General features: G+C 42.5%; 1 protein-coding gene across 1 annotated transcript in view; it reads left to right on the top strand.

Annotated features, from left to right (window-relative positions):
• Positions 1-16,841, top strand: part of MORN1 (MORN repeat containing 1) — a 282,778-nt gene that overhangs the window by 147,140 nt on the left and 118,797 nt on the right. Inside the window, exon 11 of the mRNA XM_075279633.1 lies at positions 7,459-7,604. Coding sequence (XP_075135734.1) covers positions 7,459-7,604 — 146 coding nt within the window. The remainder of the gene's footprint in view (positions 1-7,458; positions 7,605-16,841) is intronic.

Raw genomic sequence — 16,841 nt, 5'->3', positions numbered from 1 at the left:
GGCACTCTGCGTGTCACCATATAGGCTTCATACACATGGCCCTGTCCCATCATGTAACCCTCAAAATTATTTAGGGCAACCCCCACTATTGTTAGGGGAAAAAATAAGCCATTAATATGTTCCCCGACCTCTTACTTTCATTGCAACCTCGAAAGAAATAGTAAGAAATAGTAACATCTCCTTGGACTTTTGAGTGCATTAAGAAATTACAATTATGCTGCAAGCAATTTGGTTCCTAGTCATTGCCCAGAGCATTAATAGTGCTACCTCAGCTAAAGCTAATGGTGAGATGGAACGTCCTTGTGGCTGTAAAATGCTTAACTCTCATCTAATGTATCGCAATTAGAAAATAAAGACCTTTCATGGAGAAAGATGGATTTTTAACTTAATGAAACACCATAGTATAATTTAAGGTTCTTCTCGGCTGTAAATGCTGTAAAGTTCACGATCATACACTCCAAGAAGTCTACTTTGAAGAGACGTTTCCAGGCTGAGAAATTGCAGCTCTGTATTTTTTCCTAGTTATAGTCAATGTAGCAAATGTACTGGTGTCAACACATTGATCCACTGAACTGCACGAGCTTTACTGGGCACTCCATCCATCGCAACATGGGGACGGACGACCATCCTGGAAACGAGTTTATCTGAATTTCAGACAAATTTGGTAATAACTAGAGATGAGCGAGTAGTATTCGATCAAGTAGGTATTCAATGGAATACTACGGTATTCGAAATACTCGTACTCGATCGAGTACCACTCGCTGTTCGAATGGAAAAGTTCGATGCAGAACCAGCATTGATTGGCCGAATGCTATACAGTCGGCCAATCAACGCTGGTTCTTCTCCTACCTTTAGAAGTCTTCTCCGTGCAGCTTCCCCGTGGCATCTTCCGGCTCTGAATTCACTCTGCCAGGCATCGGGCCTGGGCAGAGCTGACTACGCATGCCCGCTTGTAGTGTGGACATGCGCAGTCTGCTCTGCCCAGGCCCTATGCCTGGCAGAGTGAATTCAGAGCCCGAAGACGCCGCGGGGACGCTGTACGGAGAAGACTTCTAAAGGTAGGTGAAGAACCAGCGTTGATTGGCCGACTGTATAGCATTCGGCCAATCAATGCTGGTTCTGCATCGAACTTTTCCATTCGCTGCACAGAGAAGATTTCTCGGAGGATGCAGTCCGACCCTCACTCATGGACTTGATAAGTATAATTTGATCGAACGTTGCCTACCCCTGAAACGAGCATTTTCCCCCCATAGACTATAATAGGGTTCAATATTCGATTAGAGTAGTCGAACATTGAGGGGCTACTCGAAACGAATATCGAACCTCGAACATTTTACTGTTCGCTCATCTCTAGTAATAACAATAGACAGGCCATATACAGCATAACTGATTTAAAGGGGTTTTCTGGCCCCAAATAAAGTTTTCCTAATGATGGCCTATCCAAAGGAAAGGTCATCAATATAGGATTTGGTTGGGGTCCGGAACACAGATCTGCTGTTCCAGCAGCGCCTAGGTGTTGGAAGTTGCTAGAGCAGGGGTAGGGAACCTTTGGCTCTCCAGCTGCTGTGAAACTACAACTCCCATCATGCTCCATTCACTTCCATGGGAGTTCCCAGAACAGCAGAGCCAGTATGCATGCTGGGAGTTGTAGTTTTGCAACAGCTGGAGAGCCGTACGTTCCCTACCCCTGTGCTAGAGGATGGGGAGTTCATGCAGCACCTTTCCTACTGAATTAATAGGAGAGATGCTGCAATATCCCCGAAGCACCACTATTCAGGTCCCCATCCACTAGCAGCTTCTGGCACCCGGAGGCTCCTGCAACAGCTGATCTCTGTTGGGTCAGGTGTCGAGACCCACCATATCGTTTCAGTAGGTCATTATTATAAAATATTGATTTACGCCTGGAAAACTCCTTGGGAGAACTAATTTGTTTAGGCTACAGCCCTCGTTGTAGAAAATCTGACTTTTCCGTTGCAGAATTTACGGCATTTTTTTAGAGCCAAAGCCAGGATTGAGTAGAAGACGATGTATAGGAGCTTCCTATATATTTCTCATTCCTTCTGTAGCCACTACTGGGTTTGGCTAAAAAAAAAATGCAGCAAAATCTGCAACAAATAAAACTGTGTTTCTGCAATGTGGGTACTTAATCTTATAGTGGACCTTTCACCATCTCCACCAATTCTAGCATCTGTTAGTAGGCACCGATCTGCTGATTCCAGTGCAGTTCAATTATTTTTTTCTGTAGCCCACACCATTGCCAAGCTACAAGTGCAGGTAGTTTTGGTGCCTGATGTGCTATTCACACTCAGAAAGGTGGAGTCAGGCAGGGGGCGTGATTCAGAGCTCCAATCAGAGGCAGCCAGTGTCAGAGCTTAGAATCACACCCCTTGTCTGCTCCTGCCTGACACTGCCCCCTAATAGTACAGGCACCAAAGCCAACAGCATTAATTGCTCAGGAACGGCGGGGGCTAGAGAAAAAAATCCAACTCTGCGTGAATCAGAGGAGCAGCAGCTATTAATCGATGTAAATAACTAGACGTGTTGGAGGGGGTGAAAGGTCCTCTTTAAAGGAAGCTTCTTCCATGCCCTAGAGTAACGAAACAGTTAACAGTCCAAATCCTTAATCTTGGATATAAAAGCGTTACTGATCTAGTGTATGGGGGTCTACTAGTTTGCTTAGTGCCAGGAGGCTGATGTGGTCAGTAGTTTAGTTAGTTTAGTCCATGGGGTCCATTATGCCCATTTCCAATGGAGTTGCCCCCTGGCAATAACTTAATGTGACTTACTTATTATGTGAGTCATATGAGGTTTCTGTCCGTTGACATTTTTGCATTTTTTGCCATGTTGTTGTCATAGTTGCATGAAAAAGTTCCTGCTTGTTTTGCCAGAAACCTCTAAGTGCTACAAATCAGATCCTAACAGCGAATACCAGAACAAAGCCTGCAGAGCGAACATTACACCGGAGAGACTTCCCAACATTTGGCAATTCCCAGTCTGTCTTTTGGTATCTATAGGAATTGTTCCACTCTGGTGCTTGGTGATGGATGTCTTATGATAAAGCTCATTTCTTACATTCTTTGGTGCGGCTGTCATAAAGTATTTCTCCAAGAAATTCCATATCTTTATCAAATAATTACAAATCTTTACATTTTTCACATAGCTTTTACCCCCATGTAGTAAATCTGTTAACTGCCCTAAGGAATTGTTATTGCATTGATAAGATTATTACGTGTTACAAGCGCCGATGTGTTTTCCCACATGGAATAGTGAGGAGAAAATAGAAATGATTATCATATATAATCCTAAAAATACCGGCACTTTTATTTCTATATTAACTGTGTATAGACTGATCTACCTGTGCAGATATGGTAAGGAGCGTCAGATGGAGGGGGGATTATCTTATCTATCTCCTATCTTTTTTATGTAGATTTGTGAGCCCCACGATATACATTTTCCCATTTTCTTGAAGAAATCCACACAAACAAGGGGAGAACATACAAAATCCTTGCAGATGTTGTTCCTGGTAGGATTTGAACCCAGGACTCCATGCTGCAAGGCTAACTACTGAGCCACCGTGTTGCCCCTATCTATCTATCTATCTATCTATCTATCTATCTATCTATCTATCTATCTATCCTAACTAACTCACTCCAAAAAAGCAGGCGGCACACCAAAATTGTGAAAAAAAAAGTTTTGGCCTGCTTTTTTGGAGTTATATTGAACAGAACAAATCCATTTCCCGTTGGTGAGCACCCTATGCCTATACTGGTGCGGTCATATACATATTTTGTCTATCTATCTATCTATCTATCTATCTATCTATCTATCTATCTATCATCTATCTATCTACTATTCTGATATGTATCAATCTGTGAATTAATCTCTTAGGTATCTATCTATTGCTCTTTATCTTTCTATTGCTCTTACCTGTCTCTATCTATCCATTACTCTTATCTGTATCTATCTATCTATCTATCTATCTATCTATCTATCTATCTATCTATCTATCTCCTATCTTTCTATCTATCTATCTATCTATCTATCTATCATCTATCTATCTATCTATCTATCTATCTATCTATCTATCATCTATCTATCTATCTATCTATCTATCTATCTATCATCTATCTATCTATCTATCTATCTATCTATCTATCTATCTATCCTATCTATCTATCTATCTATCTATCTATCTATCTATCTATCTGTCTGTCTGTCTGTCTGTCTGTCTGTCTGTCTGTCTGTCTATCTGTCTGTCTGTCTGTCTGTCTGTCTGTCTGTCTATCTATCTATCTATCTATCATCTATCTATCTATCTATCTATCTATCTATCCCATCTATCTATCTATCTATCTATCTATCTATCTATCTATCTATCTATCTATCTATCATCTATCTATCTATCTATCTATCTATCTATCTATCTATCTATCATCTATCTATCTATCTATCTATCTATCTATCTATCATCTATCTATCTATCATCTATCTATCTATCTATCTATCTCCTATCTATCTATCTATCATCCACTCAGAACTCTCCTCCTATCTCTCGTCCAACCTGCTCTTTGACAGACTTCAGTAAGGCTTCAGACCCCGGTACTCCACTGAAACTGCCCTAACAAAAGTCACTAACGACCTGCTAACCGCCAAAGCCAAGCGCCATTACTCTGTCCTCCTCCTCCTCGACTTCTCCTCTGCCTTTGACACAGTTGACCACTCCCTCCTGTTAGAAATTCTCTCATCCCTTGGTATCTCAGACTTGGCCCTTTCATGGATCTCCTCATACCTCTCTGACCGCACATTCAGCGTCTCCCACTCGCACACCACCTCCTCACCTCGCCCTCTCTCTGTAGGTGTCCCCCAAGGCTCCGTCCTAGGACCCCTCCTGTTCTCCATCTACACCCTTGGCCTGGGCCAACTCATAGAATCTCATGGCTTTCAGTACCATTGCTATGCCGACGACACCCAAATATATATCTCTGGACCAGACATTACCTCCCTGCTGGCCAGAGTTCCAGATTGTCTAGCGGCCGTAGCCTCCTTCCTCTCCTCCCGCTTTCTCAAACTGAACATGGAGAAAACAGAGTTTATCATCTTCAGCCCATCCTGTATGGCCCCTCCACCTGACCCATCTATCAAAGTTAATGGAACCACAATTACCCCTGTCCCACAGGCCCGATGCCTTGGGGTAACCCTGGATTCCGACTTATCCTTCAAACCACATATTCAAACCCTCAACACCTCCTGTCGCCTTCAGCTCAAGAACATCCACCGAATCCGCTCCTTCTTCACCCCAGAAACTACCAAGATGCTTGTCCAGGCCCTCATAATCTCCCGCTTAGATTACTGCAACACCCTTCTCCATGGACTCCCGGCAAACACCCTCGCCCCCCTCCAGTCCACCTTAAACTGTGCTGCTCACTTAATCCACCTCACCCCCCGATCTTCATCGGCTGCTCCCCTCTGCCAGTCCCTTCACTGGCTACCCATAGCCCAGCGAATTGAGTTCAAGTTACTAACGCTAACATACAAAGCCATCCACAACCTGTCCCCTCCATATATCTCCAACCTAATCTCCCGCTACCTGCCCACATGTAACCTCAGATCCTCCAATGACCTCCTACTCCGCTCTGCCCTCATCCGCTCCTCACACAACCGTCTCCAAGATTTCTCCCGTGCATCCCCCATACTCTGGAACTCCTTACCACGACACATAAGACTGATCCCCACAATCACAGGCTTCAAGAAGGCCCTGAAGACTCCCCTATTCAGGAAGGCCTACAACCTCCAATAACACTATCACCTCACTGCCATCTGTACAGTCTCCCCCTCTCCTTCTGTCTCTACACCCCTTCCCTCACAGATTGTAAGCCCTCGCGGGCAGGGCCCTCTACCCCACTGTGCCAGCCGATCACTGTTAGTATGATATGTACCTGTATATTTTGTGTATTGTATGTAACCCCCAAATGTAAAGCACCATGGAATTAATGGCGCTATATAAATAAACAATAATAATAATAATAATAATAATAATAATAATAATAATAATAATATCTATCTATCTATCTATCTATCTATCTATCTATCTATCTATCTATCTATCTATCTATCTATCTATCTCATCTATCTATCATCTATCTATCTATCTATCTATCTATCTATCTCATCTATCTATCATCTATCTATCTATCTATCTATCTATCTATCTATCTATCTATCTATCTATCTTCTATCTATCTACTATTCTGATATGTATCAATCTGTGAATTAATCTCTTAGGTATCTATCTATTGCTCTTTATCTTTCTATTGCTCTTACCTGTCTCTATCTATCCATTACTCTTATCTCTATCTATCTATCTATCTATCTATCTATCTATCTATCCATCTCCTATCTATCTATCTATCTATCTATCATCTATCTATCTATCATCTATCTATCTATCTATCTATCTATCTATCTATCTATCTCCTATCTATCTATCTATCTATCTATCTATCTATCTATCTATCTATCTATCTATCTATCATCTATCTATCTATCATCTATCTATCTATCTATCTATCTATCTATCTATCTATCATCTATCTATCTCCTATCTATCTATCTATCTATCTATCTATCTATCTATCTATCTATCTATCTATCTATCTATTCTACTACCCTTTTTTTTCCTTACTTACCAGTATTACTAATATTTATCTATTAATCTTATATCTTTCTATGTATCTATGTATTTTCTATCTCATACCTTCTTTACCATCCAGTTTTGGGTCTGCATCCCCATACTGAAATCTGCACACAAACTGCACGTATTCCTTCCCCATTGTTGTCAATGTGAACTGCTGCATAGATTTTCCTCCCTCCAAATTTGAAATCCACAAAGTGGACACAACAATTGGGAATCGGCCCATGTAGCGATACAGACTGTGTATTGTTGGGAATCGGGTCACACTTAGCATTTTTAGAAAATAGCATTTGATTTTGATGTTTTTCCAATAGGAAATATGAAACACTAACAATGTGGTTTTTACTTGGTGTTTTCCTCCCTTTTGATCCATTTTTTGCCCCAAAATGCGGCATAGTATGGGTTATTGTCAGACATTTCTCCATAGGGAACACAAACAAGGTGCCCACTAAAGCACTTGCAGAAAACACGTGAAATCTGGCGTTATTTTTAGCAGTTTGCGACTATAGAATATATATTGTATAATTGTCCTATATTTTGCGCCGTTTCGAGTTCTGGCGACCTTTAATGTGGTAATCCATATAGCTCGGATAACCATATACTAATAACATTTCCTAACTCCTTACTGGTTTGGGGTCAATGTATTCAGAATGACAATTTTTCCTTTGTTGTACAGTATGCTGACGTCCTCATTTGTACTTGAAGACACTCGGTTCCCCTGCAGCTTGTGACTGATGTCTCCATTTTGGCATTTATGTTCCTCCTAGAATATCCCCAGATCTCAGTTGATGATGAAGACACTTCTCTTCCACCTCCAAACAAAAGAGCGCAAATGGGCCAAGTGTCCTTTGAAGGTGTCATGTTTGTCCCACCGCCCGCCAGATTCCTCCACCTTCTGGAGTCTAATGACAAGGTAAGCAATATTAGCAGATAGTCTACGTCTCTTTATCGCGCCTCATACGGAGGTAAATGTATTCGCGAAATGCAAGATTCTCCTGAATTAAATATAAGCCTTTGTGTTGCGGTGTACGGCGCTCACAATTATTTATATAAAGAAATATCTCCTCCCGAACCACGTAGCGGAAAGCATGTGTCTTCACAGGGAAGAAGGATTTCGGCTTTGAAGGAGGTCTGTGTGAAACAACATGCTTGTTTTTTTGTCCTGTTACCTACAAAGGATTATTCAGATAATAAACAGGAGACACGTCACCGCAGCAGTTGGCAGGTGTCAAAAAAGAGATAATTGACTGAACACGTACAAAGAAAAAGTCACAATTTCTACTGCTTTGTATAACAGCAAAAAGGCACACTTCACCGCCGCAGATGCTTCCTCCACACTCTCGGAGGAGAAAGGCAAGAAAATAACGCTTGTTTGGTAGAAGAGAAGATCATTCAGGATGATCAAACGAGGTTTTGAGGCCCTACCTATCGGTAATGGCATTGATATAATGCCATGTTGATGGGGGGTAATGGGGCTCATCTTTGGTGTACTGCTGTTTCTTCCACCCAAGGTTTCTCGTTCTTTCACTTCGTTCACCAATTTTTGTGACAGTGTGTGGGATGAGGCAGAGAACAAAGGTATCCCTACCCTGGCCTGACAAATTTATTGGTATAAGGAAAAATATCTTTGTACCGTGCTAGCGAGTGGATATGAAATATAAAAAAAATTGAGTCTTTAGTAGTTGACACCTTTTTTAATGGCTAATTAAATAATTAGGGGGATATCGTCACTACTTGGCGAGAGACCACCATTTAGGTGTGTGGAGACTTAAAGAGGACCTTTCACCACTTTTGGGCACATGCAGTGTTATATACTGCCAGAAAGCCGACAGTGCGCTGAATTCAGCGCACTGTCGGCTTTCCCGATCTGTGCCCGGTGTAAAGAGCTTACGGTGCCGGTACCGTAGTGCTCTATGGTCAGAAGGGCATTTCTGACAGTCAGTCAGAGACGTCCTTCTGCCTCGCGGCGCCTATCGCGCTGTACTGTGGAGCGGGGAGGAACGCCCCCTCCCTCTGCTCACACAGCTCGTCCACAGACGAGCATTATCAGGAGGGGAGGGGGGAGTTCCTCCCCGCTCCACAGCACAGCGCGATAGGCGCCGCGAGGCAGAAGGAAGTCTCTGACTGACTGTCAGAAATGCCCTTCTGACCATAGAGCACTACGGTACCGGCACCGTAAGCTCTTTACACCGGGCACAGATCGGGAAAGCCGACAGTGCGCTGAATTCACTATATAACACTGCATGTGCCCAAAAGTGGTGAAAGGTCCTCTTTGAGCCTTTAGCACTCCACTGTGCAAGGGACCATGGGAAGAATTGCACAGTGGAGTGCTAAAGGCTTAATAAGTCTCCACACACCTAAACGGTGGTCTCTCGCCAAGGAGTGACAATATCCCCCTAACCCTGTCTAAGCCTCTCACCTCTACCAGGTTAGTCTTCTCTAGACCGGGCTGACGAGATGCAATAACATCGAAACGGCTGTCCTCGGTTGAGAGACTATACCTGGTAATAATCCCAGCATCATTGCAAAACAAAGGCCTCTTGGAAGGTCGAGCATGATGCTAAAGGGAGCAGCCTCTATTGGGCTATATCACTGAGATTCTGTCTTCCTAATTACATCAGGGAAGACAGACTTGCACATTCCAGTGAGCGCCCTCTATTGGTTTGCAACACTGAGGCACCTGACTTCCTAATTACATCATTGAAGACAGATTTGCATATTCTTCCCATAATTAAATCATGTCAGATTGCAAGCTTTCGAGGCTTCTAGCCCCCTTCCTCAGGCATATTTTAAATTTATTGGTGTGAGTTACATAGGAAATCGACATCAGGTCTTGACTGTAATAGACTTCTGTTCTGGTGAAGAGGAGTGGTGAATAATTCAGACGTGACTTGCCCCAGTCAGGGACTTTATTAAGAGTGGCGTAGGAAATGCCAGACTTAACAAGTTCCCCCCTATGAGGACATTTTAGCACTTGTAATATGTCTGAGTCTTCTGACCCAAATTTATAGCATCTTAGATACCTATAGTGCGTAAAGTTGGAATAGTAGACCAATGGATTGAGGTTGGGACATATGGCTGCAATATGGGAACAAACAGTCAGTAATTCCTAACCACTGGGCACCAAAGCAAGAGGTCCATACAGCTGCCCTCATGAGCTGCCATACAGACTCCAGTAGGTGTTACAGTCCTATGAAAAAGTTTGTGCACCCCTATTAATCTTAATCATTTTTAGTTCTAAATATTTTGGTGTTTGCAACAGCCATTTCAGTTTGATATACCGTATTTTTCAGACTATAAGACGGATTTCGGAGGAAAATGAGGGTGCGTCTTATAGTCTGAATGTGGGTTTGCAGCATGGCCGCGCTACTGCCACCGCTGGTTTTCTTCAGCGGCAGGAGCGTGACAATCTGCAGGCCCCGGCAGCTAAGACAGTCCCCGGCATCCGCCGGTCTATTACAGCAGATGCCGGGGACTGTCTTAGCTGCCGGGGCCTGCAGATTGCCGCGCTACTGCCGCTGAAGAAAATCAGCGGTGGCAGTAGCGCGGCCATGCTGCAAATCCACTCCTCCTCCACAGGTCCCGGCAGTCAGTTAGCCCCCCCCACCGGCCCCATACCTTTAGTGATGCAAGCCGGCTCCTGCATGGCGAGGCCGCAGGAGCCGACCTGTTCCGATGACAGCTGGGAGCCTAATGAAGGCTCCAAGGCTTGTCATAGATATATATTACTATCGCGGCTGGTCTATGACCCTCCGCGATAGTAATGTATAGAATCTCCCATAGACGGCAATACACTTGTATTGCCGTCTATGGGACTTGCAATCAAATGATTGCAGGTTCAAGCCCCCTAGGCGGGGGATATTAAAATAGAAAAAAAAAAAAAAAAACTTAAAAAAAATATAATAAAAAATAAAATAAATAAAAGTTCACCTCCTTTCCCTAGAATACATATAAAAGTATAACATTACTGTGAAACATACACATTAGGTATCCCTGTGTCTGAAAATGCCCGGTCTACTAATATTTTTATGTACAGTGAACGTCAAAATCAAAAGTGCTAAACCGCTGGGTTTTTCTCTCTGTTTTGCCTCTGAATTAAATAAAAGGTGATCTAAGCAATAAACATTTCCCAAAATGGTATATCTAAAAAGTACACCTGGCCCCACAAAAAAAACGCCCTATACATCCCCGTACAGCTGCAGGGTCACCTGTCAATGTGGCCTTGCAGCTGTTCCAAAACTACAACTCCCATATATTAAATATTTTACCATTTTTTGCCTGAAATTTTTTTTTCCCTATTTTTCTCCTCTAAAACCGGGCTGCATAACTTACAGGAATAGGATCTGTCCTGAGTTTTGGGTCTCATGCACATGACTGTGTTCAGTGTACTAGTCGAGTTTTTCATGGCTAGCACACTGACCCATTCATTTCTATGGCCCTATACACATGACCATGTACTTTCATGGTCCCATACATACAGTCCTATGAAAAAGTTTGGGCACCCCTATTAATCTTAATCATTTTTAGTTCTAAATATTTTGGTGTTTGCAACAGCCATTTCAGTTTGATATATCTAATAACTGATGGACACAGTAATATTTCTGGATTGAAATGAGGTTTATTGTACTAACAGAAAATGTGCAATATGTATTAAACCAAAATTTGACCGGTGTAAAAGTATGGGCACCTCAACAGAAAAGTGACATTAATATTTAGTACATCCTCCTTTTGCAAAGATAACAGCCTCTAGTCGCTTCCTGTAGCTTTTAATCAGTTCCTGGATCCTGGATGAAGGGATTTTGGACCATTCCTCTTTACAAAACAATTCAAGTTCAGTTAAGTTTGATGGTCGCCGAGCATAGACAGCCCACTCTCAAATGATCTGAAAACAAAGATTGTTCAACATAGTTGTTCAGGGGAAGGATACAAAAAGTTGTCTCAGAGATTTAACCTGTCAATTTCCACTGTGAGGAACATAGTAAGGAAATGGAAGACCACAGGGACAGTTCTTGTTAAGCCCAGAAGTGGCAGGCCAAGAAAAATATCAGAAAGGCAGAGAAGAATGGTGAGAACAGTCAAGGACAATCCACAGACCACCTCCAAAGAGCTGCAGCATCATCTTGCTGCAGATGTTGTCACTGTGAATCGGTCAACAATACAGCGCACTTTGCACAAGGAGAAGCTGTATGGGACAGTGATGAGAAAGAAGCCGTTTCTGCAAGCACGCCACAAACAGAGTCGCCTGAGGTATGCAAAAGCACATTTGGACAAGCCAGCTTCATTTTGGAAGAAGGTCCTGTGGACTGATGAAACAAAGATTGAGTTGTTTGGTCATACAAAAAGGCATTATGCATGGCGTCCAAAAAATAACAGCATTCCAAGAAAAACACTTGATACCCACTGCAAAATTTGGTGGAGGTTCCATCATGCTTTGGGGCTGTGTGGCCAATGCTGGCACCGGGAATCTTGTTAAAGTTGAGGGTCGCATGGATTCCACTCAGTATCAGCAGATTCTTGAGAATAATGTCCAAGAATCAGTGACAAAGTTGAAGTTACTCCGGGGATGGATATTTCAGCAAGACAATGATCCAAAACACCGCTCCAAATCGACTCAGGCATTCATGCAGAGGAACAATTACAATGTTCTGGAATGGCCATCCCAGTCCCCAGACCTGAATATCATTGAACATCTGTGGGATGATTGGAAGCGGGCTGTCCATGCAAGGCGACCATCTAACTTAACTGAACTTGAATTGTTTTGTAAAGAGGAATGGTCCAAAATACCTTCATCCAGGATCCAGGAACTGATTAAAAGCTACAGGAAGCGACTAGAGGCTGTTATCTTTGCAAAAGGAGGATCTACTAAATATTAATGTCACTTTTCTGTTGAGGTGCCCATACTTTTGCACCGGTCAAATTTTGGTTTAATACATATTGCACATTTTCTGTTAGTACAATAAACCTCATTTCAATCCTGAAATATTACTGTGTCCATCAGTTATTAGATATATAAAACTGAAATGGCTGCTGCAAACAGCAAAATATTTAGAACTAAAAATGATTAAGATTAATAGGGGTGCCCAAACTTTTTCATAGGACTGTATGTATTGAAGACTTCTAGGGAAGAATACCTTCAAACATGGAATCTCATGGAATTTTTTTTTGACAGACATTTGTACAGAATCTGACATTAACACCTTTTCATACATATATATGTTGGAGCTTGCATGGTGCGTGTGCCTGCCTGATCACCCACTGGCGGGCAGCTGTGACTGTCAGCTGTCCTTCAGCACCAACAGGTCGGAAAGGAACTCTAGTCCCTGGCATTAAACCTTTCTACCCCATGACCAATGTAGATCATTGAGGTGACAAAATGTGATTTTAAGGGTTGACTGAAGACACATGACAGACCCTGAGCCTAATAACATAACCTAAGATGTGCCTCAATGGATGCCAGGGCACTTCACATGCACAAACACTAATACACTGTAAAATAAATTGCAACACAAAAACCAAAAAATCCTAATTAAAGACTATTTCATTTAACAAAAAGAAAAAAGAACACATATAAGACATACAGTCCTATGAAAAAGTTTGGGCACCCCTATTAATCTTAATCATTTTTAGTTCTAAATATTTTGGTGTTTGCAACAGCCATTTCAGTTTGATATATCTAATAACTGATGGACACAGTAATATTTCAGGATTGGAATGAGGTTTATTGTACTAACAGAAAATGCGCAATATGCATTAAACCAAAATTTGACCGGTGCAAAAGTATGGGCACCTCAACAGAAAAGTGACCTTAATATTTAGTACATCCTCCTTTTGCAAAGATAACAGCCTCTAGTCGCTTCCTGTAGCTTTTAATCAGTTCCTGGATCCTGGATAAAGGTATTTTGGATAAACAATTCAAGTTCAGTTAAGTTAGATGGTCGCTGAGCATGGACAGCCCGCTTCCAATCATCCCACAGATGTTCAATGATATTCAGGTCTGGGGACTGGGATGGCCATTCCAGAACATTGTAATTGTTCCTCTGCATGAATGCCTGAGGATTTGGAGCGGTGTTTTGGATCATTGTCTTGCTGAAATATCCATCCCCGGCGTAACTTCAACTTCGTCACTGATTCTTGAACATTATTCTCAAGAATCTGCTGATACTGAGTGGAATCCATGCGACCCTCAACTTTAACAAGATTCCCGGTGCCGGCATTGGCCACACAGCCCCAAAGCATGATGGAACCTCCACCAAATTTTACAGTGGGTAGCAAGTGTTTTTCTTGGAATGCTGTTTCTTTTTGGACGCCATGCATAACGCCTTTTTTTATAACCAGACAACTCAATCTTTGTTTCCAAAATGAAGTTGGCTTCTCCAAATGTGCTTTTGCATACCTCAGGCAACTCTATTTGTGGCGTACGTGCAGAAACGGCTTCTTTCTCATCACTCTCCCATACAGCTTCTCCTTGTGCAAAGTGCGCTGTATAGTTGACCGATGCACAGTGACACCATCTGCAGCAAGATGATGCTGCAGCTCTTTGGAGGTGGTCTGTGGATTGTCCTTGACTGTTCTCACCATTCTTCTTCTCTGCCTTTCTGATATTTTTCTTGGCCTGCCACTTCTGGGTTTAACAAGAACTGTCCCTGTGGTCTTCCATTTCCTTACTATGTTCCTCACAGTGGAAACTGACAGGTTAAATCTCTGAGACAACTTTTTGTATCTTTCCCCTGAACAACTATGTTGAACAATCTTTGTTTTCAGATCATTTGAGAGCGGGCTGTCCATGTTCGGCGACCATCTAACTTAACTGAACTTGAATTGTTTTGTAGAAAGAAATGGTCCAAAATACCTTCATCCGGGATCCAGGAACTGATTAAAAGCTACAGGAAGCGACTAGAGGCTGTTATCTTTGCAAAAGGAGGATCTACTAAATATTAATGTCACTTTTCTGTTGAGGTGCCCATATTTTTGCACCGGTCAAATTTTGGTTTAATGCATATTGCGCATTTTCTGTTAGTACAATAAACCTAATTTCAATCCTGAAATATTACTGTGTCCATCAGTTATTAGATATATCAAACTGAAATGGCTGCTGCAAACACCAAAATATTTAGAACTAAAAATGATTAAGATTAATAGGGGTGCCCAAACTTTTTCATAGGACTGTATTATTATTATTATTATTATTATTATTATTATTATTTTTATGTACGCAAAGTTGATTTTAGATGAGTGAGAAGTGATACAATGGCTGACGCGCTCTTCTTATGCATTCCCCATACGAAAAAATTATGCAAATTAAATGTTACTATATAGTTACCCCCAAAAAAAGTACGGCTCGGCCCTTAATAGGGGTTGTCCAGGAATTGGAGTAACCCTTGTGGAGGCCGGGGGTTTAAAATAATAAAAATAGGCATACTTAGGGGCACTTATCATTTACTGGGTGAAAGCTTAAAACTTGCATCTAAGTATTAGCAAAAACAATCTCTGAATATAACTATTTAAGGCCGGGGAGCCATGTATAGAAAATGCCACAATCTGGCTGCCGCGGTGGCAAAAAAAACTCTATGTTTTATAGTACCTGCAAAGTGGACAGGATTCTGGCTATTCCTATCCACAGATTACAGAAAAATCTGCAGAAAAGTCGCAATTTCAAAAACACGAGTGAGAAAAAACCTCCCATTGACTTCAATAGATTCCTTTTTCTGCTTGCATTGAAGTCAATGGGAGGCTTTTTTTCAGCGCTGACATTTCAGACTAAATTCCTCATCATTTTCCTCTGTGTGAATGTACCTTTAAAGGGTTTCTCCAGCCCCAAATGGAGTTTACATACTGATGACCACAGGATAGGTCACCGGTATGTGAGGTGTGGGGTCTCACACAGATCAGCTGTTCTGGCAGTCTCCTGGTGCTAGAAACTGCTGTAGTGGATGGCGAGCCAGTGCAGGCTGATCCTATTCAAGTAATAGGAGCGGAGCTGCAGTTCCCCTGTTCACTCTTAGGGTGCATTCACATGGAGTAAACGCGCCACGCAATGTGGCGCGTTTACGGCGCGTGTACGCTGCGTTTTTTTTACGGTGCGCGATTACGCCGCGTTAACGCGGAATTAACGCACCGTAATCGCGCACCGTAAAAAAACGCGGCGTACACGCGCTGTAAACGCGCCACATTGCGCGGCGCGTTTACTCCGTGTGAATGCACCCTAAGAGTGAACAGGGGAACTGCAGCTCCACTCCTATTACTTGAATAGGATCAGCCAGCAGTTCCCCGGGTCACTCTTATATGGTGGATGGGCTGCAGTTCCCCTGTTCACTCTTATATGGTGGATGGGCTGCAGTTCCCCTAGTTCACTCTTATATGGTGGATGGGCTGCAGTTCCCCTGTTCACTCTTATATGGTGGATGGGCTGCAGTTCCCCTGTTCACTCTTATATGGTGGATGGGCTGTAGCTCCTCTCCTATTATTTGAGTAAGAGCAGTCTGCACTGGCTCCCCGTCCACCACAGTGGCCTCTGGCACCTGGAGGCTTCCGGAACAGCTGATCTGTGCGGTGTCTAGGTGTCAGATCTCCACGGATCACATTATTGATGACCTGTCCTGTGGCGATAGCAGTCTAAAATCAAATGTGTATGGCCAGCTTTAGCCATTGCAGATGCTGCGTCTATGAACTGCAAGACACCTTTGGTATTCTCATTCCAAGGAACAACAAAAACCTCTACATCCAGTATATATCTGCTGGCACCTGAGCCAGCGCACACTTGAGACATTGCCGCCTTCTTGCAGAGCTCCTGGAGATTAGGAGATTACATCAGAAACAATGCTGAAATAAACAGAGCGTTACTTAACGTGACAGAATCATCGATGATACACTTGATGCGTTCATTGAATTTCAGCCATCATCCTCGAGTACGTCGCTTTCAATCATGACCATGTTATCTCAGTCTGATACAGATTTGCGCTCTCATGAATCTAAAGTAACGCTCGCTAGTCTTCCCGATCTGTCATCCACAACTAAGAACATCAGAGGTAGCTTACAAGATGCGGACAGGTTCATAGGTGCTCATATAGAAACGCGTCAGTTCTTCTATGTTAACCCTTACTCCACCATCTTTTCAAAACAATAAAAGTGAAAGTTTTTTTTAGATTTTTGA

This window comes from Leptodactylus fuscus, chromosome 6, assembly GCF_031893055.1.
Source record: "Leptodactylus fuscus isolate aLepFus1 chromosome 6, aLepFus1.hap2, whole genome shotgun sequence".
NCBI classification, from domain to species: Eukaryota; Metazoa; Chordata; class Amphibia; order Anura; family Leptodactylidae; genus Leptodactylus; species Leptodactylus fuscus.
This window is presented reverse-complemented; position numbering and strand designations above follow the sequence as displayed.